Raw genomic sequence first — 24734 nt, 5'->3', positions numbered from 1 at the left:
CTGAAACGGTAGAACAAACGGACATTAACACTTTTATAGTGTTAGAACTGAATTATCAGAATATTAATGCATCAGTACAAACAATTTTGTTAGTAAATTTGTTGCAAAACTGCATAAATAGATGATACTGTTTAAGGACATACTTACATTTTTGGGACTTGTTTATAGAGATGCTTTGCTTATAACATATCCCAGCCAGAAACGTCGTAAGGAAAATCGTAAGGAGATATTTACTATATTATCGCAAAAATCGAATTTACGATTTTATAGGGATTAATTCGAATTTGTAGTAAAAATCGTGACAATCGTATGTATCTCGCATTTTATGTTTGTCAACACACACTTACAAACAGACACACAACCAACATTTTCAAAATCATTGTGTGAGAAATATAGTTTATAAATTGGCCACTAGGTATTCACATTACTTTGTATAGACAATTAAAATCTTTCTGTTATCAAACAAAATAAATTAAAAACTGGTACAACAAAATATCATAATGTGTTAATTGTCTTTTATTGAAAAAAATTTTGTTTTTAAACATTTTCATTTTAAACCACAGCAAGTGTACAAAAATGTCTAAAAAGCAATTAAAATAAGATAAATTCAGTAAGAAATTTTAACTTCCTCACAATAAAAATTATATTGGAAACAGATTTAAAATCACCCTTATAATTTTAGAGGAAATACAGAGATAAACACCCTCTCTTTCTCTCTCTCTCTTTCTGTATGCAGAGTACAATTTGTGTATAATGTTATGAATGAATATTATTGTTTTACGTAACCTTTCCTTACAGAAAACTACATGATGTTAAATTGATTTTTTAATGTACTTTTTATTTACGATTTTAGTACGATATCGCGCGCGATCGTTACGATATCACCTGCGATTTCGTAGGTGTATCGCGCAGCTCTAAGGACCTTTTCGACCATTTATCGTATGCATATCGTCAATGTGCATTGGACGACTATTTAGCGATATCGTAAGAACTCGTGCTCGATTGCTACACGATATCGTGCGCTATAGTAGCGCGATAGTGACGCTACTTTCTGGCTGGGTATTGTACCTTGTTGTAATAGGAATCAGTTTGCAAAAAATCAGAATAATCGGATAATTTTAACATACAAAAATTTGTTGTCAAAAAAGATAAAAATCGACATGTTTCAAATGGACGTACGGACATTCTGGTATTGATTATAGAGTTGCTACGCATTCTAAATTGTACCACTACTACATGGGAATCATCATGCAAAGTTTGGAATCGATAGGACAATTCTAACCTGTTTAAATTAACGAAAAGAGCTAACTCTCTGTGACGGACGGACGGACGGACCGACCCTAATTATAGAAAAGCTTCGCTTTTAAAAATTCTGAAATCCAATTAGATTTTGTTAATCATAAAATAAAGGTGAGATAATTTACGACGACGACAACAAAAAATATTTTATAGAACGCGGCATTTTGGTTTTGTTTTGCGCACAGAGGGGGACGTGACGCCCGCTTCTAGCGCGGTAGCAGGTTTATTTCAAATTTACTTATGTTTCAGTAATAAAGATATAAATTTAGTGCATTACGAAGAAAACGTTAATTTAATCATCATGTTCTATATTTTAAAAAGTGAAATGTCATGTGATTTTTAATCATTTTTACGTAAAATTAGTAATTACTAGTATGATTTTGTTTTTGTAAAAATTAACGATTTAATTTATATTTTGTAATTGTGATTTACAAACTTTCAATGTTTGATAGGTACCTATACAATAAATAATCAAAATAATTATATTTCACCTCTAGAACCTTAGAAAATGTTAGTGTTAGTATTGGGTGATTTACATATCCCCCACCGTACCAACACCCTGCCAGCACAATTTAAGAAACTTCTGGTGCCAGGAAGAATTCAACATATTCTATGCACTGGTAATTTATGTACCAAGGTAAATAAATATTCTTTTCTTTTTATATATGAAGGTTTTCTATTAACATTAGGTTCTGTACATATTTAACTATAAGCTCTGTAGGCCTTTGAGGCTTGTTAGAGTATTCATATAGAAATTTTGTCCATATTGGTTTAGTTAATATTAGTTTGTCAGACTGTAAGATTTGTTAAGCTAAGCTTCGCTTTTGTAGACGTTTTATCCTTCACTTTTTTATTATGATGATCGGAAAGATCTTCATGAAATAAAATTTTGTCTTCTATTATTTTAACTTATACAGTTGAATATCGTGATCAATTATTAAAACTTAAAATGTTTTTATACATTTACGCAAATAAATATTTTAAATTTAGGAATCCTTTGATTATCTGAGAACGCTAGCCAATGATGTACATGTTGTCAAAGGAGACCTTGATGAGGTTTGCAGTTTTAGATATTTGTTAATGTTCATTTAAAATGCCATGACGTTAAAATTTATAATTGTTACTTAAATACACATAAACTGAAACATTAGCAATTTTTCTTTCATAGAGTACAATAATTATAGAAAGCTACGCAGAATGCCTGACTCTAAAACAGGCAAAAGTAAAATTACCAATTAGAATTTAATTAAATTATATTAACTGGTTGATTGTCTTATGTGCACAGGATCTATATTTCTGTTGATTGTCAGAAGCATACTCATGTATTATGAATAGTTATGATTTAGCTCTCGAGTTACCCGGACCAGAAAGTTGTGACTGTTGGTCAGTTTCGTATTGGTGTCATTCATGGCCATCAAGTTATCCCCTGGGGCGATGCTGAGTCATTGGCTGTTGTCAACAGGTTTGCATTTTGTTTCTTGTTCCAGCTATATTTATTATACCATACAATCACATGTAAGTTTAATTAATGTTTACGCTCTTTAAAAGTATATAAAGAAATTATATTTTACCTAGATTTCATTCCCAAATACAAAAACATATTTTCCAATGGTTGGGTAGGAACCTTTATTTCAGATTTCGGTTTAATATTAGCCAGGGGCTGTGATTTAGCAAATTAATTTCATTGGAAATTGCAGAAAATTTGTATTTTTTTGTGGTAAGCTACTCGGCGTAAAACATATTTTGTTTTGTAAATAAAGGTAAGTGGGCAAGAAGGGGGTGGGATGTGGAGATTTTTTTATTAAGAATTATATGTCAGAATCACTGTCCCTTGTCCCTGATTAGTAGCTCGTCCTAGATTTAAGTAAGACAGGAATTTCCGTTATAGGTTACTATTGGCAAATGATGCTGTCCACTTCTAAGTCAGGGATATATTTTTTACAGATATTAGGTATGCACCCACTGAATTTCTAGTAAACGTTGAAAAATCTTTTATATCTTAAAAGATTGTATAATAGATTAATGGATTTGTATAACATATTGATTACAAAACTTTATTGTCTAGGCAACTCGATTGTGACATCTTAATAAGCGGGCATACGCATAAATTCGAGGCATATGAACAAGAGGGCAAGTTCTACGTGAATCCAGGAAGTGCGACGGGAGCATACTCTGCCCTAGAAACAGAAATTACTCCAAGCTTCATTCTAATGGACATCCAGAGTACCACAGTTGTCACTTATGTGTACCAGCTTATTGATGGCGAGGTTAAAGTTGACAGAATTGAATTTAAGAAGCCTTAAAAATAAAAATAATTTTAAAAATTCTTAAAATGTTTCAATATTCTTAATTTTTACAACCAAATGATTTGTAAAGGGAGAGGTAGGTTGTGGTGAGATCGTAAATGTGGAGTTTTAAGAATTTAAAATAGAAGTAGAACTCTAAATTTTGTATGGCAGTTGCTCTAACATAGTACAATATAGTACATATCCAATCCACGTTATACCCCATTAAAGCAACTGCCATGCCAAATTTTAGAGTTCCTCTATTTTAAATTCTTAAAACTCACACACTTGCGGAATTTTAGCACAACCTACCTCCCCCTTTCTATTTATTCCCCTTTATTGTAGATAATTGATTTTAAAAGCCAAATCGAAATTATAGTTTTGTTTTATATTGTATGAACAGCCCGGTGTGTTTTGTGGTCTATAATATTGATATCCACTATCTGTGATTTTAAAATTTATTTGCTAGCCATGTGGTTAACTTTTTAATTACTATAATCTTTTTTTTAATATTTTTATTAAATTAGTGTTTAACTCATTCCATTTCTTATTATGTTATTTATATTTATTTGATTTATTTTAATTTAGAATTTACATGAATACCGTATTGGATATTTATTAAGATCTGAATATGTAACTAGATTAATTTCAGAAGATAACTAAATGCCGTTTCTGACATTAGTTTCATAGCTAGAAATACTCCAAACTTTGTATTTCTAGCATACAAATACCAGAAAAAGCCTTACAATGAGCATCGCGGAGTTGTTTTACGATATTGACGAAGCTATGGGCATCATTGAGGAGGTAGTCCTTATTTATTATGTTATCTGAAACGAATTTGAATTGTCAATCTTTTAATTTAAAAAAATACAGTTATACAAATATTCACTATTTTCACAAACTTCTAGGTACTTTATAATATTATTTCGCAGGTGACAAAGTTATTTTTTTTTCTATCAACGGCATTTTTGTATTGTATTATTAGAATAACTTACCAACTGTTCGTTAAATTAATATTTTAATTAGCTTTCTCGTATTCATTCGAATCCGGTGGATAGGAACCGGTTCTCATCCATACGAAAAAAACTATGTCTAGCATCATATTATATCCAGCTATCTAAGAATATAAAAATGTATAATTATAAGATTAAAACCAGTTTTTTTGGCCCGTGCCTTCGACACTTCGGGTCTAAAAAAAATGGTTTTAATCTTATAATTGTACATTTTATATCCGCGGAAAGCCGTTTATAATACGATGCGAGAAATAACTATTATTGTATGACTATGAATACCAAATTTCGTTTACAGAGGGTTGATTATCTAAGTATAATGGTAATATTTTACATTTAAAGGTTGGCCCGGGCGTTTACTTTGACATGATTGGTGGTGTTCAAAATGCTGCTTGGCTTAATCATGACTTCGATGATGATGATCTGTATGATATGTATGAAGGAAGTGATAGTGATGAATATAGTTATGATGGTGATAATAAAATCAAAACGTTTTCAACTCTACAGGACAGCAGTGTCATTCACAGAGTCTCGTTTAGACAAGACAAAAACAGGTTAGCATTATGCTATGCTTATTGTTACACTAAGGATAAAACATTACATTTTTTAATTCTTAACCAATTCTATTGAAAATATTTTCTTTTAGTTTGCCTAAGATTATGCCTGGTATGAAGATCATATGCTATGAGGATTTATACCGTCTTCTTGAGGAAGTCGAGCTGATGGTTCGTACTTGGCGGAAGCGCTGCGACCATGCCTACACGGCCCACCTGAAAGCTGACCCTCAAGCTGTCGCTGCGGAAAGCTGCGATCAACTGCGTCAGGGCGAGGACTACGGATCTTCTGATTATGAAGTAGAGGAGGATGATACAGGAAAATAGGATTGTGTTTGTATTTCTATAAATAAGATTTGAGAGATATATTAACTTTGAAGAAAAAAAATATTTAAATTGCTCATCTCTATTCTAAGCATTCTCAAAAAATTACAATTAAATCTCAAAACTCAATACTTCTTATGTTAACAGACAGCTCACGGATGTCCTACATGTATCATGTCCCCCCAAATGAGAATCTCACAAGAAAGAAGTTTTGTCAGAGTGTCAAGGTGTTCAATAAAATTTTCACTACTAACCCCAAATTCGACAGCTTTCAGCGCAATATTCACAAGATAAAGAAATATGTATTCGTCACTGTTTTCCAGGTATATCTTTCATATTTTTTCCATGGACGTCCAAGCCTTTTTTTAAATTTTTTTTTTTTGGGGGGGGGGTAAAAATTAAACATTTTTTAGAGGGGTTAATATTTTTATATCATATGATATAGTTAAAAATGTCCAAGCATTTTTTATTTTTTTTTTGAGGGGGGGGGCCTAAAATTAAAAAAAAAATTAGGTGAGGTTATCGTCCCTTAACCCCCCCCCCCCCCCGGATGTCCCTGAGTTTTACCTACAATAGGGATAGGGTAGAGGAAGCTACGACTCTAGTTTGAAAACTAAATCTTCCTCTAATATTCCAGTCTTTTTCGTCAGAAAATGGGAAGCTTGAATTTGACGCAATTGTTGGTTTTCGTTTACAATGCCGGTTTTATAATTATTCACAGTACAATATTGCCCAATAAAACAACACAACATCAATAGGGTTCTATTGGGTCGTGCTTTGTGTCTTAGATCAAGTTAATATAAGCGAAGCTTTTCTATAATTAGGGTCGGTCCGTCCGTCCGTACGTCCGTCCGTCCGTCACGGATAGCTTTTTTCGTTAATTTAGACATGTTAGAATTGTCCTATCGATTTCAAATTTTGCATGGTGATTCCTTTAGTAGTTACGTACGATTTAGAAAGCGTAGCAACTCTATAAACATTACCAAAATGTCCGTACGTCCATTTTAAACATGTTGATTTTTTTACTTTTTTAAATAGCTTTTTTTGTTAATTTAGGCATGTTAGAATTGTCCTATCGATTTCAAATTTTGCATGGTGATTCCTGTAATAGTTAGGTACGAGTTAAAAAGCGTAGCAACTCTATAATCATTACCAGAATGTCCGTACGTCCATTTTAAACATGTTGATTTTTTTACATTTTTAACAACAAATTTGTATGTAACCTAATTATCCGATTGGTCTGATTTTTGGTATACGGATTCCTGGGACAACAAAGTACAATATTATAAGCGAAGCAACTCTATAATCAAGTCCTAAAAATGTGAGTATGTCTATAATCATTATCCTGTATCAAGCAGTTTTTCAAATAATTTACTTAGAATTTTGCTTTGACTCTTATACATTCGCATTCTGATTATTCAGTTCTGACATTATACAAGTGTTAATGTCCGTTTGTCCTACCGTTTCAGAGCTTCGCTTTTATGGATGTTGTCATCCTTGTTTTTTAAACATTAGGTAGCTACTAGTGAATTTGCCCATAGGTTAAACTCGTCATCATGCTCTAGTACCTTACATAAATAAAATGGTAACTTTAATACCTACATAACTGTTTCGCTAATGTAAGGACAATTCCAAGCTATAAAGTTTTCACTTCAAATCGTTACAGTGCGATTAAATTGAGATATTAAATACATGTGTACCATTATGCTACACTTATAGAATAAAACAAATCTAGAGCATTAATTTATTGAAAATAGGTTGTAGTACATTATTTACAGTACACATCCGATCACTGGCCTTAGATTAACATAAACAAGTTTTTAATCTATGGTTTAATTAAAGTTTTACTCTATGTTTTTAGTATGAGATTTTATTCTAAGATTGTGCATAAAAAAGTAATGCAATATATCTGAAAGTAAACAGCTTGCATTAATAAAATTAACTTATTATAGAGAATTAATAAAAGAAAAATATTAAATTTATCATAAATTTAAGAACATCAAAACATAAATAAATATCAAGTAATATTAACTTCACTGCTGTTAAAAAACTGAACCAATTGGATGTGTGTGTGTGTGTGTGTGTATTGACAGTACAAAGGGGAGGTAACCCTTGATGATATATCCAGTTTGACCACTAAACACAGCAATAGAGTTAATAGTATAGAGTTCCAACACACAAATAGATCCAATTACCAAACTTTGTTTGATGATAAGTCTTAAAAGCTTCGCGTGACAATAACATATTATACATTTAGACCTTTGAAGTGATTTGATATTTCAATATGAATTATTTAGAATTTTATGACAACACTACCACCAGAAACAGCCGCAAAATTGCCACAAGAGTTATGGGAGAAAATTTGGAAATACACCCAGAACGGATATTTAAGGTAAACAACATTGATATTTCATTAAGCGTTATTAAACATATTTGTCTGAATTTTTTACCAAAGATTCCTATAATAAATGAGTTAGAGCATCTACTCCAAAGCATTTAATGTGCATGTTTATTGTTTATTGTTTTCTATGATGCGAATAGTATTTGATTTACTATGCTAGATCTCTGAAATTGCTCTGATATTATAGTAAAGGGGGGGGGGGGGGTTAATGCAACCATCTCGTAATCAGTGTGCAAATGGCCCTTAGAATTCGAATTTTGCATGAGTAATCCTTGGTAGGTCTATTTTCCCTAAATTGAACAAAAAGTTGGAAAAGTAACGGCTGGCGGCTCAGCAGTTTATCCATTTTTAAAACTATTTTCAAGGGAAATCATCACGAAACCTTTCTCCACATAATACTCTATGCTGCTTCAAAACGTTTTCAAACGGTTCTAGCCGCTAGTTGCTGGTACTAGAAATCTAAAAATGTTTTTTTGTATCATTTCACAAAAATGTTTCAAAAAGTTGATTCCTACATAATTTATGGCAGATTTGCCCTAAAAATAGCCAAAAAACGGCTAAACGGCTGAGCCGTTAGCCGTTACTTTTTCAACTTTTTGTTCGATTTAGGGAAAATAGACCTACCAAGGATTACTCTTGCAAAATTTCAGATCGAAATTCGAATTGTAAGTGCCATTTGCTCACTGATTACGAGATGGTTGCATTAACCCCCCCCCCCCTTATTTTCAATATGTTTCCATATTTGTTCTTAATTTTAAAATATATGATTAGTTATATAATTACAGGAGAAACTTTGAATGCCTGGAATCTGATTCAGAAACGTACAAGGCTGGACAAAGAGTAAATAAATCCTCCCAGCCCTTCCTATGGCAAATTGAACAGGTATAAAAAGTGATATTTTTGTTTTGTTTGTTTAAATAACATATTATTGCAGGGGTGTATATTCATTTTTTTCCCATTCTGCAATTTTTTTAAATTTTTTATCCTCCTAGATTTTTCCAGCAAGGAAGGGGAAAAATGGAAAAATATTTTCAGAACTCTTTATTTTATTCATATTATCCCCCCACCCACATAAACTGTTAGTTTTTTTTCACCAAGCAGGGGAGAAAAATGGAGAAAAAAATTTTCAGTTCTCTTAATTTTTACATTTTTACCCCTTTTACAATTTATAGGTAGTTTGATTAAATATAATCTATATGTAAAAACAAGAATTACGAAATCCATAAGTAGTAAAGCACCAAAAAATCAAGAATATTGGAGACTCGAGAGAGAAAATAACGAAACCTCTCTCATGTTTTTTTGTTTTTAATATTTATTTTTTGTATGATGACAGTTGAAGTAAATTGCATACAGGATGCTCATAACAACGGGAAATTCAATTTTGTTACCTAACTTTAATCCACAAAAACTTTGAAAATTGGAACAGAAACAGCAAAGATATGGGAAAATATGCAAAGAACTACAAATACAAAGATAAAGCTACTTGTTCTTTCATCTATAAAAACAACAATTCCTCAGAACAGACGGAATCTGGAATCATAGAGAAGCTACGCTACTAATAAATGTACAAGTCACGCAAATAAAATTATGTTATTTAAATCGAATTATTTTTTTAGTCTCGAATACTTGAATTATTTGGAGCTGTGGGCAATCTACACATTACTTTGTTTGAAATCTTATTCCAGAGTGTACCAACAGAGGTAAATTAAATAGATACCAAGAATATTTACGTCGTCAGTAGCGAATATTTAGGTTTATTATTGCACCCATAGAATCCCGAGTTAGTGGATTTTTAATTATATGACTGTAAATATTATGTTTTAAGATTAGCAATATCATTGTATTGAACAGTAACTATCTTGGTTTGTATCATTGTTTTTTCTATTAGTTGTGTTGATGGAATATTCTCACGTCCAGGAACGTCCTTGCCTTTATGATGTAAAGATTACCCCCACCCCCCAATAAAAAGCTTGGACGTCCTTGCTCTCGTTGCTTCTTTACAAATAAAGGGGGGAGGCGGATGTGCCACTTTTTGAAACCAAAACTAAAAGTCAAAGGAACTCAACTAAAAAAAGAGTTACAGGTCTGATTTTTTGCATGGCAGTTGCTTTATAGGGTTACAATATGGAACAATGAAAAACGGCGGCGCATCCGCCGAAAACCGCCGAGAAATTGCAAAAAAAAATTCGGCAGGAAACGGCGGTTTTCGGCGGTTGCGCCGCCGTTTCTTCACAGTTCCATATTGTACCTCTATAAAGCAACTGCCATGCAAAATCTCAGACCTGTAACTCTTTTTTTAGTTGAGTTCCTTTATTGACTTTTAGTTTTGGTTTCAAAAAGTGGCACATCCGCCTCCCCCCTTTTTCACAGAAATATTTATTCAGAGAAATTTTTTGGGATCCGTGGACGACTGGGAGGTAAACAACCTAGCAACGGATAGCTCCACAAACTATAACAAGTGCTGGACTATTCACTATGCCATGCTGATGCAGAAGTTTGCGAGGCTCAGGCATATGGATGCATACCTGGCCGCTCAGGATTCAGGTAATGGGAAGGAATTAATGTAATACGACAAAAAGTGTTGAATATCTAACTATCCCTTTAAAAAGCGATAAAGATATATACATACATATCCTTTACTTTAAGAATTATTGTGTTATTGTATTAGATTTTTTCAATTTTTTTATGTATTTTCTTGTAAAGGGATAGTTTCACAAAGTGCATTTTAAAAAAAATAGTGAACTGTAAGTTTTTTCTATTTTAAATAACGTAGTAGTGCATAATATAAAGTTATTGATTAAAATTAAAAGATTTGACCAGGGATTTTCCTTAAAAAATGAGTTTTTCATTTTTATTTTCAACTTCGTTGCATGTTATATATGGCAAAAACTTTTTTGTCATAAATACAACATTAGATAGCATTTACTAGTTATTAGAACTTCAATTTTTTTATACAACAAAATACACATAACAACAAAGAATGACCAATAAAATATTTAGTATGGTACTTAGAGTAGTGATCTTTTTATATCTCTTAGTAAAATATATTAGGCATTGGATAGATATGATTGTGATAAAGAATTTTAACATTGACCTGACCGAACTTTTTTTATTTGACAATATCTAAAAAAGTTAATGATTTGCAACATAAATTACATGAGAATGGTTTTTTTATATATATGTTGTATGGTTAGTTGGTATTTCCGCGTGAGATAATGTGTATATAGTAAGTAAACCGGACGGTTTTCTTTATTTTTTTAAAAAGAATCCATAGAAAACCTGTCCTATAATGAACCGGACGTTATTTTTTATGTTTTTTAAGTAACTTGTCCTAAGGGGAACCCCTGTTCAATTTTTTTTATAACTCTTGTGAAATATGTGGAAAAAGATTCTCTGATATTGGTGTTTTGGCTATACATATTTGGAAAAAAATAGACCATTCTCATGTAAGGGGGGGGGGGGCGTAATGACATAAGCTCTTAAACCGTGAGCAAAATGGTCTAAATATTGAGCTAGACCCTTCAAACTTGGTGTATAAGCTTAGTCCTATAGGTATTACATCTAAATGGCAAAAAAATCCAAAATTTTTTATTTTTAGGTTAGGTTAGGTAAGAAAAACCCTGCAGAAATGGGGTTTTTAGGCTTTTTTGGTCTATTTTGATGTGGAAACTTGCCTTAAATTGTTTTTTTCTTAGGGTTTTAACTTAAATACACTTTATCTATTCATATGGACATTATTTAAGATGATTCAGCAAGTCGGAGAATGACCCCAGGGGGCTAGGTGGGTGGCCCGCAGGGGTTAGGTTCATTTTTCCCAATATATTTGTTGTGATACATCAAATTATAGGTTTTTTAGGTCAAGGAACTCAAATTCAGAGCTAAAATAAGCATTAGACTAATCTGAAGCTAGCCCCAGCGGGCTAGGTTGGTGGCCCGCAGGGGTTAAGTGCATTTTTTCTAATATATATCTTGTTATATATCAAACTATAGGTTTTTTAGGTCAAGAAACTCAAATTCTGAGCGAAAATTAGCATTAGACTGACCTGAAGCTTACCTCCCCGGGCTAAGTTGGTTTTCTGCAGGGCTTAAGAGCATTTACCTAACCTAAACTAGAAACTTACTTATATTTTCACAGGTTTTTTTCTTGAATAAACTGTGGTTATTAATGAGGACTTTATTTAAGATGATCCAGCAAGTCGGGGACCGACCCCAGCGGGCTAGGTGGGTGGCCCGCAGGGGTTAAGTGCATTTTTCCCAATAAATATGTTGCAATACATCAAATTATAAGTTTTTTAGGTCAGTTAATTCAAATTCAGAGCTAGAATTAGCATAAGACTAATCTGAAACTAGCCCCAGCGGGCTAGGTTGGTGGCCCACAGGGGTTAAATGCATTATTTATAATATAGATCTTGTTATATATCAAAATAAAGGTCTTTAAGGTCAAGAAACTCAAATTTAGAGCTAAAATTGGCATAAGACTTACCTGAAGCTAACCCCTGCGGGCTAGGTAGATTTTCCACAGGGCTTATGTGCATTTTACGTAACCTAACCTAGAAACTTACTTTCTTTGGTCTTTTTGGTTTTTTCCTTGAATAAATTGTGTCTATTAATGAGGACATTATTTTAGATAATCCAGCAAGTTGGGGATCGACCCCAGCGGGCTAGGTGGGTGGCCCACAGGGGTGTAGTGCATTTTTTCTAAAGTATGTGTTGTCATACATCAAATTATAGGTTTTTAATGTCAAGAAACTCAAATTCAGAGCTATTTTAAGCATTAGACTGACCTAAGGCTAACCCCCGCGGATTAGGTGGGTGGCCTGCAGGGGTGAATTTTCCAAATTATGTGTTGTTATACATCAAACTATAGGTTTTTAAGTCAATTTGGAGCTAAAAAAAATACAATAGCAACCTGATGCTAGTTTTTTCGTGGTATGTGGTATACAATTAATTAAAAAATTGTATCCTATTAGCATTTTAAATTCTTCCACCGCTAACATTGTACTATCAAAATTGAAATTCTTTCAAATATATGCCATATAAATGTAGTTTAACCAATTAACCAGGAAAAAATATGCAGTTCACTAAATTAAGTTCAAATAAATTTCGTGAAACTACCCCTTTGAATTTCTGAACCTAAAAAACCTATAATTTTATGTATGACAACTAAAAATGCACTTAACCCATGCGGGCCACGCACCTAGCCTGCTGGGGTCTTAAATCTTAAATAATGTTCTAATAAATAGACACAGTTTATTCCAGAAAAAACCCATAAAAAAACAAGTAAGGTTCTAGGTTAGGTTAGGTAAAATGCACTTGCATTTGCAACCTACCTAGCCCGCTGGGGCTAGCTTCAGATTAGTCTGATGCTTTTATTAGCTGTAAATTTGAGTTTCTTGACCTTAAAAACCTATAGTTGTATGTATGACAACACATACTTTTAAAAAAAATGCATTTAACCCCTGAGGGACACCCACCTAGCCCGCTGGGGTCGGTCTTCGACTTGCTGGATCATCTGAAATAAGGTCCTCATGAATATTAAATGTAAGTTTCTAGGTTAGGTTAGGTAAAATGCACTTAAGCCCTGTGGGCTACCTATCTAGCCCGCTGGGGTTTGCTTCAGATTGGTCTAATGCTTATTTCAGCTCTGAATTTCGAGTTCTTTGACCTAAAAAACCTATAATTGGATTTATCACAACATATATATTGGGGAAAATGCACTTAACCCCTGCAGGCCACCCACCTAGCCTGCTGGGGTCGGTCTTCGACTTGCTGAATCATCTGAAATAAGGTCCTCATGAATGGACAGTTTATTCTAGAATAAAAACCTAAAAAAAATAATAAATATAAGTTTCTAGGTTAGCTTAGGTAAAATGCACTTAAGCCCTGTGGGCAACCCAGCTAGCCTGCTGGGGTTAGCTTCAGATTATTCTAATGCTTATTTTAGCACTGAATTTGAGTTCTTTGACCTAAAAAACATATCATTTGATGTATCACATCATATATATTGGGGAAAATGCACTTAACCCCTGCGGGCCACCCACCTAGCCCGCTGGGGTCGGTCCCCGACTTGCTGGATCATCTTAAATAAAGTCTTCATTAATAGACACAGTTTATTCAAGAAAAAAACCTGTAAAAATATAGGTAAGTAAGTTTCTAGGTTAGGTTAGGTAAATGTTCTTAAGCCCTGCAGAAAACCAACCTAGCCCGGGGGGGTTAGCTTCAGGTCAGTCTAATGCTAATTTTCGCTCAGAATTTGAGTTTCTTGACCTAAAAAACCTATAGTTTGATATATAACAAGATATATATTAGAAAAAATGCACTTAACCCCTGCGGGCCACCAACCTAGCCCGCTGGGGCTAGCTTCAGATTAGTCTAATGCTTATTTTAGCTCTGAATTTGAGTTCTTTGACCTAAAAAACCTATAATTTGATGTATCACAACAAATATATTGGGAAAAATGAACTTAACCCCTGCGGGCCACCCACCTAGCCCCCTGGGGTCGTTCTCCGACTTGCTGAATCATCTTAAATAATGTCCATATGAATAGATAAAGTGTATTTAAGTTAAAACCCTAAGAAAAAAACAATTTAAGGCAAGTTTCCACATCAAAATAGACCAAAAAAGCCTAAAAACTCCATTTCCGCAGGGTTTTTCTTACCTAACCTAACCTAAAAATAAAATTTTTTGGATTTTTTTGCCATTTAGATGTAATACCTATAGGACTAGGCTTATATACCAAGTTTGAAGGGTCTAGCTCAATATTTAGACCATTTTGCTCACGGTTTAAGAGCTTATGTCATTACGCCCCCCCCCCTTTATGTGGCAAATCACTTTAACTTTTTTAGATATTGTCAAATAAAAAAAGTTTGGTCTGGTCAATGTTAAAAATTCTTTAACATATAATCATATCTATCCAATGCCTAATATATTCTACTAAGACATATAAAAGTTCACTACTCTAAGTACCTTTACTCTTTAAATACACTTCGTAGAACTATCCCATTTTTAATATATTTTTTTTTCAGTTGACATGAAACCGGTTTCCAGTAGTCTGGACAGCAAAGGAGAGATGTCCAAATCTGACACAATCAATCTTTATCAAAGAGTAGAGCGTGGGCTTTTTACTATTGAAGAGAATGCTATCAATGTCAAGGGATTGAAGGAGGAAAACGACAGTGAATGGAATTTTTATTCAACGCAGATGTGCAAATATTTCGGAGGAATAGGTAAAATGTATTTCTGGCATTGCAGTATAAGGGATTTTAAAAAATAAGACTGTCTATAATGATTTAAAATTGTCTAACTTGGGTAGAAAAAGCAAAAAATGATTGGCGAGAAAAGGCGGGTTTTTCCTCCACCGTTTCTTTACAGTTTCACATTGTACCTCATTAAAGCAACTGGCCGTGACAAATTTCATTGCTGTAACTATTCGGTGAAATTCCTTTAAATTCTGGGTTTGGTTACAAAAAAAGTCTCATCCGCCTCACTTCTTTAAAGAGGCCAATGATTAAACAAATTTAAATCCGCCCAATTAATAAAGTACCAATTACTGTTTTATAAGTTTTTAATAATTAAGGATCAATCTTTGTCCATTGAAAATCAAGTTTTCTCCCCCTTTCTATCTATAATAAATGGGGGACCGGTGTTCATTTATGTAGAGGTCCCGTTAAACCTTCTGTACATTTAGAATCAATGTAGAAAGTTATATCCATATATGTACATTGTGCATAGCTCCCTTTTGTCAGGTATTTGATTTGTAGGCTCTATAAGAATCCTATTACCCCCTGTTAAAAGGAAGTTTCACTTTTAGAACACCTTGTTTTACAATCTTCTACATAAATGCCATTTGTTTAAATTCAGGTCCAGAATCAGATTCTAACTGCATTGAAGAGCCAATGTTGCACCTGAAACTCTGTAACTCCCTATCTAGCGGTCAGGTTAGCTTCAGAGTTGTCACCAGCCTCAAGTACAGCCTCTTCAAGCTCGAGCTGGCCAAGTATGTTCCCAGGCGGGTTGGCATGACAAATTGGCGCAAAAGTATCTGCTTGACTGATAACAGGAATAAATGATGTTAATGCATTTATGCACGTTTTACTAACTTCATTCATTTCTGATTTATTTGAACTCAAATTGTGAACAAAATTTGAATTAAGTCTGATTTTTAAATCATTTTAAGTAAATATACGAAATAAAAGATACCTACGAATTATCTTTCTAAAACTTGTATTTTAACATTTATTTTGTTATGTGAAGAGTTACTGTGATCTACTGTGACATGAAGGTTACCACGATGGAGCTTGAACTTTTTGTTTGGTCAACGCATCTCACTAATCCAACAATCGAAGAACAAATCATACATTTAAAAGAACCTTTGGTTAATGAAATAGTTGCCGAAGGTAAACTATTTTAATATTCCTAACTTGAAATATGCTGGGTGATACAAGGAGGGGAAACAAAATATGTAGAATGTTTCATTTGTAAAGGGGGGGGGGGGGGGGTTAATGTAACCATCTCGTAATCAGTGAGCAAATGGCACTTAGAATTCTAATTTTGATCTGAAATTTTGCATGAATAATCTTTAGTAGGTCTATTTTCCCTAAATCAAAAAAAGTTGGAAAAGTAACGGCTAACGGCTGGCGGCTCAGCCGTTCTGCCATTTTTGGGCTATCTTAAGAGCAAATTAGTCACGAAACCTATCTCCACATAATACTTTTTGTCGCTCAAAAACCTTATCAAACGGTTCTAGCCGGTAGCTGTTGGTACTAGAAATTTAAAAAATGGTTATTGCTATCATTTAACATGAATAAACCAAAATTATGTTTTAAAAAGTTGATTCCTATGTAATTAATGATGAGTTTGCCCTGAAAATAGGCAAAAAACGGCTAAACGGCTGAGCCGCCAGTTGTTACTTTTTCAACTTTTTGTCGATTTTGGGAAAATAGACCTACCAAGGATTACTCATGAAAAATTTCAGATCGAAATTCGAATTCTAAGTGCCATTTAATCATTGATTACGAGATAGTTAAATAAAAAAAAACCTTTAAAATGGAGTGGATACAAAACCGCCCCATTACAAAACCGCGACAATAACAAAAATATAACTATGTAGGAATTTTTGTAGGAATACATGGCCGCAGCGCTCGGCCCCCTGGCCCATAACCTAAATATTGTAAAAAAAAAATATTAAAAATTTGAAAAAAATCTACTAACCACTTTTTGTAAAATCCACGAAATTCTAAACTATAAATAAGTTAATGTACATTAAACATTCAAACATATGGGTTAGGTTAGGTTATAGGCAAGGGGGCCGAGCGCCCGCGGCTAGGCAGGCCAGGGGGCCGAGCTCTGCGGCCATGATCTTCTAGCATTAAGATTTTTTTATTATAGATTTTTAGTATTATAGATTTTTTTGTAATGTCGCGGTTTTGTTATTGTCGCGGTTTTGTAATGGGGCGGTTTTGTAACTGTCGCGGTTTTGTAATGGGGCGGTTTGTAACTGTCGCGGTTTTGTATCCACTCCTTTAAAATATATGGCACAAAAAAATTAAATTATTTCCAGGAGAAGAATCATTGGACGCATCAACTTCATCGGGCGCACAACCAATTCCAAATAAGAAGCAGAAAGGAAACAAAAGCGATGCTGATGTCTTGGATGAAAAGAGACGAGAACTGAGTAAACAGGATATCAAGCCAACAGTCTTTCATTCAGATCACAGGATTGTTGTTTGTCTTCAGAATCCATACCAAAAAGTAAGTTTTTCTTGAAGTTATAAAATTACAGAATCTCTTAAAATAATATTTTAAGTCTAATAACACATGTTAGTTATACAATAACTAGCGGCTTCGCCCCTAGCCTCTAGGGGCTTTGTCCCAAGAGATTTAAAAAAACAAATTTTTCGTGTTTTAGATTTTTAAAAAAATATATAAATTTTTTTTTTTTTTTGAGGAGGGCATTTTCATTCTTGGGGGGGGGTTAGGAGTGTCCCACCCCCCCAAGAAAATAGTTATAAACCTTCCCGGAACCTATGAGAAGCTACCCTGTAAAGGAGAACCCGATCGGTTCAGCGGTTAGCGAGATCCTTCGCTACAAACAAACAGTCAGACAAACAAACATCGTTCTACTTTGTATTATAGATAAACTCAAAATACAACAAACAATCAGATATTAGTACATATATAGAGCTAAGAAGCTATGAACAAAAGACGCAAACTGAAAATATTTAACCCAATCGTACCAAACCTAACCATAAACCTGTACTTCAGGGACATATATTGCCAGACATCTTTTTTTTGTAAATATTATTTCTAGGAAACCTTATTAAACGTGTACAACGCAGAGACTGGAGAAAAATATTTGGAGCTACCTTTCCCTGGAGAAGATTTATCATTAGTTGGTTTTAAGGTCAGTCAAAGTTATGTATACAGGTGATCATTATTCTTACGCTTTTTGATGATAATTTTAGTGCCTTCTTGTCATTTGTATGTCAATTGGGACATCTAAAAAAGTTTATCTGTCTGTTTGTGGGTCCCGCTTAGGCGTTAGTACCTTTGTCAAATACATTACGAATTTGTGCTTTTGAGCTTCAAGCAAATAATACTTTACAGTAGTAATTTAGTTTATTTATGTATTTTATAGGATAATCTTGCCATGATGATAAACCACACAAGAGGGGAAATAAAGGTGTTGAACACCGAGTGTGGGGAGGCTGTCCTCAATCTTGCCATCAGTGATCTCAACAAGACAGCCACCAGCTACGGACCCTGGGTGGGACTGTTTGATTGTGTACCTGACAGTCCACAGTTTGTACTCTTGCGGTCTGATAACTCAGCCTATCGGTTGTACAGGCAAGAAAACAATAATGCTAAATTGGGGTATAGTCCCTTTCGTGAAAACGCCTATTAAGGGGCGTTTCGTCGTATTTTAAAAGTAGCTTTTGAAAGGTTATTTTAGGTTGGGTAAGGTGATTGCCCCGCAGGGGCAAAAAATAGGAGAAAATCTACTGTGAAAAATGAAAACAAGACAAAACGCTCCTTAAGGGGTGTTGTCATGAAAGGGACTATACCCTTAAATTGAATTATTATTTTGCAGTCTCGCAGTATCGTTTGCAATATTTTGAGGAAAAGAATTTTTGAATCTAGTTCTTTTCATTAGGTAGATAAAATCTAGCTTTTGATTTTGAAATACAAAAGAAAAATATCAGAAGAATTTATGAAGTGCTGTAATTTTTGTTTATTTGACCAATTTATGTTTAAATTAGGACTACTTAAATAACCTTGTAAATGATGTTCAGATATAATCCATCTACAGAGATGAGTGTACCTGTTCTGGAGAGTAGTGGTCAGCTGGCAGACAAGGCTGTCCTTACTCACGACACTATCAATTGTGCTAAATTACAGGTAACTTAATTTTTTTTAGCGGCTAGGTGCAACACTCCAGGAGGATTTTGACCCATCAACTCTTCTGAATATCCTAAAATCTCTATATAGGACCAATAATACCAAAAAATATAAATAATAGACATTCATAGGCAATAATATTAAAATATTACATTAAGAATTGTTTTGGGCTAAGATGTATTTCTAATATATCATCATTTATTATAGGATGGAGTTTTGTATTACAACAAACGTTCACCAATTCAGCTTCAGTCAGACCACTGGATGCTTGATTCTGAAGAAGAAAAATTACACGTATACCATGAGCTGGCCTGCTACAACCTTCGTCAGCTCAGCTACGCTCCAATTCTGCAGATGAAAAGAGACCCGTGCATGATTGCCCATGCCAAGTATAACGAGAATCATTTACGTTTCACAGACTCGTGTGATTACGGAGAAAGTTTTGAGATTCAGCGTCCACTGCTTGTGGTTGATAGACTGAGGCTAGCGCATGTCAACAATAGTTTTGAGACACCAAAAATAAAGGTAAGAATTCAATTAACTTTGGAAATTTTCACATAAACTTCCCGGTGTTGTTGAATATTAAACACGTCGTTACTTTATATCTATTAACGTATACAATTTGTTGATCTTTGCGCCTATATGAATGTTGTCATCTTTGTTCTTGTTGAAAATACTATAGGGTGAGGCGGGGCATTACCGGTAATTTTTTCGGTTTTTTGAAAAAAAATGGGGTAAATATTAATATTTTTAAATGGGACCAAGACCATTAGAAAGCTTACGGAAAGGACTATCAGGTCCTAAAAGGACGTTATCCTAGGACTTTTAGAAGTTTGTCATAATTGGACTCAAAGAAATTACCGATAAATGCCCCATGGTGGGGCATTGTGGGTAACGTCTTTTCAACCTAAAAAAAATCGATGAAAAACGGCCAAACGGCCAGTCAAACATAAATAATCATAATTAGTATAGGTCATAGGGATTATCCACAAAAATTTTCATAAAGATCGGACTATTCCTTCTATGTCAAAAATCATTTTTTTTAAAGGACGAGAAATTTCGATTTTTTTTTCACAAAAATTTTCTTTCAAAATAAAATTTGAATTTTTTTATATAAAAAAATCTGTTCTATTCACTTTTTGGCCTAATTCTTAAAAAGCCCATATTGAATTTTAGATTTTACCAAAGAAAACCTGAAAATTGATATTAAAAATCGAATTTGAATTTTTTTTTCGACGTTACCGAAAAATACCCCGCGCGAACTTTGGTCATTTTTGAAAAAAATATTAACTCTACATTTAAGCTCTCAACGGATTTGGAAAGAGCGGGCAATTCTTAGTTCAAAAGGTTTTTACGGATCAGTTCTAGGTCTTACCAATTTTTGTGTAGGTCGATCTTTATACACATAGGTGAAAAAATTTTTGAAAAAAAAAATTTTTCGTCCGACTTTGAGACCCCAAAAGTACCCTTAAAATTTATCTCACAAAAATTTAATTTTATACTTTTTTGTAGGCAATTTAATAAGGAACAAATTTGCTTTTATGTTTTTTTCTGTCAGTCGATTAGAACATGGAGAAAAATGTCATTTTCTGAAGGTGGGTAAAAAATTACCGGTAATGCCCCTTACCGGTTAATGCCCCGCTTGACCCTATTACTTTCAATTGCTTTAAAAAAAATCTTATACACATATCAATAATTTTCACTTATGATAGTACATAGATGTGAGATCTAACTTCAATTTTGCGTAAATAAAGGGGGAGGGGAAATATGGTGACTCGTAACACGACTTACCAGCAATTTAATTTTGGGTGCTACTCTCTTAGTTTTAGAGATAATTGGGGAAATTCTTTTTGGTTGTATCAATATTTACCACAAGTTTTGGTATTTTTCAGAAAAAAACGGCTGCGGGACCGCCGTTTAACGCCATTTTTCGCCGCTGCAATAAATTGCTGGTATGTCGTGTTACGAGTCTCCACATCTCAACCCCCCCACCCCTTTCCTATTTTGTATGACCTATTTATTTTCCTTTAATTAGGGTCCAACATCCATTTATAATGAATAGAACTTAACGTTAATTTAAGTATGTTAGAATTGCCTTATGAATTCCAAACTTTACTTCATGATGCCTGTAATAGTGAATGTTTCGTTTTTCCTACCGTCTGATTTTATAGCTTCGCTTTTATGGATGTCGTCATCCTTTTGTTAAAATAGTGTTACAATTCCTAATTTTTACCCATCATTCTCTATTTAGTTGATTGACTTTGAGAAAGATGAGTTGAGCATAATAGATGATGACGTCAGAGCTGAGCAGAAATGGCAGGAGGAGGAGCGAAGGAAAAGAGAACTAGAAGAGGAGGAGGAGCGACAAATTATGGCCAAACATATGGAGGAAAGAAGATTGGAGGATGAAAGAATGGCTGTTCTCGAGACTAAAATGATGGAGGTTACGCATTTTTTTTTAAATAAAGAGGGTGGGTTAATGTAACCATCTCGTTATCAATGCGCAAATGGCGGCTCAGCATAATATCTATCCACATAATAATCTTTGCCGCTCCAAAACGTTTTTAAACGGTTCTGGCCGGTAGTTCTTGGTACTAGAAATCTAAAAAAATGGTTTTTGGTATCATTTCACATGATTTAAATCAGGATGATGTTTCAAAAAGTTGATTCCTACGTAATTTATGACAGATTTGCCCTAAAAATAGCCAACGGCTGAGTCGTTTTCCGTTATTTTTACAACTTTTTGTTCGATTTTGGAAAAATAGACCTACCAAGGATTAATCATGCAAAGTTTCGTAACAAAATTAGGATTCTAAGTGCCATTTGCTCATTGATTAAGAGATGGTTGCATTACCCCCCCCCCTTTTTTTTATTGCACATATCATTGTCAAAAGCTGTCTGTTTTTATGTTGATAGCATTTAGTGTAAATAAATGGGTTGGGTTTATTTTATGGCTAACGAATTCTCTTTTACACACATTGCCTATTCAATTTTAATTTCAATTTCAAAATACGTTTGTCGTTTATAAGGAGGTAAAGTTTTCTTAACACACTTTTCTTGAATTGAAAAAGAAAGTTCTTTTTTTCTGTTGACTGACCTATAAAGAATTTAATATTAAAATATTCAAACACTATGTGCCCTCTATTCGAATGGATAAATAGCCTGAAACCATCCCATGACATAAGTTAAGCTTCCTAAATTAGAGAACCCAATCGGTTTATTAGTTATTACTTCTTTATATAAAAGGATAATGTTTCAGGACAGAGAAAAAGCTAAGATGACAATATTGAATAAAGGGGTCAGAGTTGAGGGGGTTTGTGTTGAATGGAGAGATACTTATGGATTCCTCAGGTATAGCTAGTTAAAGGGGGGGGGGGGAGTAGAATTTGTTTTTCTAACTTTCATAAAAACGTTTTCCTTTCCGTCGCCGCCTTTTGCATTTCTGATTAAAAAATCACTAGGTAGAGACTATATTATTTTTTTTTCAAAAAAATATCCCATTATAACTAACCCTACCTTTTCATTTTTTTTCTCTTCAAATTATCGTTTATCAAGGTATATCTTAAATTCAGTGCTTCTCCTGTGCATTTGAAGATATTGAAACAAAATCTTAGTTGGTTGGTTATTAAAAGAAATTAAGAATATTCAAATAAAAACAGCGGGGTGTTAATATATTAGGAGAATTAAAGTCACATTAACAAAATAAAGATATACCTAACGAAAAACATCACATTAATCGTTTTCTATATCTTTTAGATCTAGAAATGAGGGGCACGCATTGGGTCGAGTCTTTTTCCACAGAAAAAATATTCGCGGGCACGAGCACACCAGGTTCAAGACTGGGTGCAGTTTCAGCTACACAATCCAACCTGGCAGATATCCTGGTACATACCAGGCACATGATGTGAGTAACAAAATTGTTTTGTATAATTACTAAATAATTTTTTACGGTTAATTTTTATTAGTGTCTAAATATTTTGGGAACTAATCAAGTCAAATATTCGGAAACAAATATGAAAATGCCCAAGATTTCATTTTTTTCTCTCGATTCTTCGTGAAATTTACCATTTCTCGAAAAAAAAGTTGGCACTGGTGAAAAATGCTGTACAAACTCACAAAAAAACCTTACAATATTTTGAATTACCGAATAGGCAAATATATAGTTTTTAAAACCTGTTTAGGTACCTAATTTAGTTTATTTAAAGAAATTGTAGCTAATTTATAACATGGTCATTTATTTTTACTAGTCTTTCTATGATGAAGCTATGTGTTTTTATGAGATCTTGCCTATCTTAATCAAGGGGGGGCGGGGGAGTTCTGACACATTTGCGTAAACCTGGTATAAAAGCTTTATCTTTGGACTGAGAGGATAGGATATAAAAGATAAAATCATTCTTATATGATGAATTTTCCCAAGTTTAAAGATTTTTTGGATAGGTCTCCAGGTTCCGGAGACCACATGGAAGCATGGAGCTCCGGATTTTAAGAATTTCGGACTAACATCAATTAAATTTAATAGTTAATAATTTCCAATCTCTCTGAAATAAAAGGTAAAATTTTCTTTAGTTTTGTTTGTTTTGCTTCAAATAGCCTGTTTGATTTTATATATGTTTTGTAGATAACCTTGGTTTCAATGGAGGACAGCTTTGTCCGACTGTTCCATGGTGAAGATCCCCAGATGCCAGATCCTGTTGATGTAGAAATAGTGCTGCAGACAATGCGAATGCCTAAGGAGTTGGCCATGATGGAGCTACGTGGTGCCAATTTTGATCTACCCGCAGTTCTCCGCAGGTTTAGCCGGACTTGTATGTATTAATACAGTTTCCAAGTCATTATATACTATATTTAAATCATATGTAAGTTTATATTTTATGTTTATTTAAAGTTAAAAAGGATTGAAATACTTGTTCGGATCAAGTTGGATGTACATTTTTATGTCAGGTTTTGCTGATTCTAATGATATTCTATCCCTAGCTGTGCGGAGAGCTGTTTAAGCGTAGCAGCCCCCCTTAACTTTATCATATAAATGACATCCTGCTTGTATCTAAATTGACCCAACAATCTTTTTAATTTGCAAGTACGAGTAAGTACAATCATCTCAAAAACACTTAAAATATAACATTTAAGCTCTTTTTGTTGTTGTTGCGAAAATTGCATTTTTTAACTATATTGTATCGTTTTGTTGCTTTTAATTTTAATTTTAATTGAAAATTGCTCATTTTTGATATTAATAAGTTACCATTTTAAAAAGTTAATAAGGGCATTGAATCTCAATATTGTAAATTTATTATTAATGGTAGGAATGATAATTGACTTCAAAGGGGTAGTTGCAAGAAGTGCATTTAAACATAAATTTAGTAAACTGCATATTTTTTCCTATTCAATAGTTTAAACTACATCTAAAGGACATACATTTGAAAGAATTTAAATTTTCTTCCAGGTAGTTTTAGAATTATGAAGACTT

At 33.6% G+C, this 24734-nt stretch overlaps 2 protein-coding genes across 6 annotated transcripts; both read left to right on the top strand.

Moving 5' to 3' along the window:
- The first annotated feature begins 1470 nt into the window (after positions 1-1470).
- Vps29 (vacuolar protein sorting 29) lies at positions 1471-4243 on the top strand. Of its 5 annotated transcripts, none has more exons than XM_080156213.1 (5): positions 1471-1936; positions 2290-2355; positions 2646-2761; positions 3365-3691; positions 3930-4238. In XM_080156213.1, exons 1-4 carry the CDS (start codon positions 1808-1810, stop codon positions 3600-3602), a joined length of 549 nt encoding a protein of 182 aa, XP_080012339.1. In that variant the 5' UTR covers positions 1471-1807; the 3' UTR covers positions 3603-3691; positions 3930-4238. The 5 variants fall into 5 exon arrangements, with proteins under 5 accessions (XP_080012339.1, XP_080012338.1, XP_080012336.1 ...); XM_080156212.1 differs by having other exon boundaries at positions 1485-1936; positions 3365-3681; positions 3930-4243; XM_080156210.1 differs by having other exon boundaries at positions 1485-1936; positions 3365-3681; positions 3887-4238.
- Positions 4206-24293, top strand: LOC145315965 (uncharacterized). Its single transcript, XM_080156203.1, has 20 exons — positions 4206-4388; positions 4937-5148; positions 5241-5467; positions 5620-5795; positions 7770-7864; positions 8659-8755; positions 9490-9573; positions 10258-10417; positions 14899-15099; positions 15734-15932; positions 16127-16269; positions 17433-17623; positions 18183-18275; positions 18510-18718; positions 19165-19270; positions 19478-19795; positions 21522-21713; positions 22530-22621; positions 23027-23174; positions 23889-24293. Exons 1-20 carry the CDS (start codon positions 4332-4334, stop codon positions 24084-24086), a joined length of 3198 nt encoding a protein of 1065 aa, XP_080012329.1. The 5' UTR covers positions 4206-4331; the 3' UTR covers positions 24087-24293.
- Positions 24294-24734: the final 441 nt, after the last annotated feature.

The sequence above is a fragment of the Acartia tonsa genome, chromosome 4 (assembly GCF_053477335.1).
Source record: "Acartia tonsa isolate MP-2025a chromosome 4, ASM5347733v1, whole genome shotgun sequence".
In the NCBI taxonomy this organism is placed as follows: domain Eukaryota; kingdom Metazoa; phylum Arthropoda; class Copepoda; order Calanoida; family Acartiidae; genus Acartia; species Acartia tonsa.
This window is presented reverse-complemented; position numbering and strand designations above follow the sequence as displayed.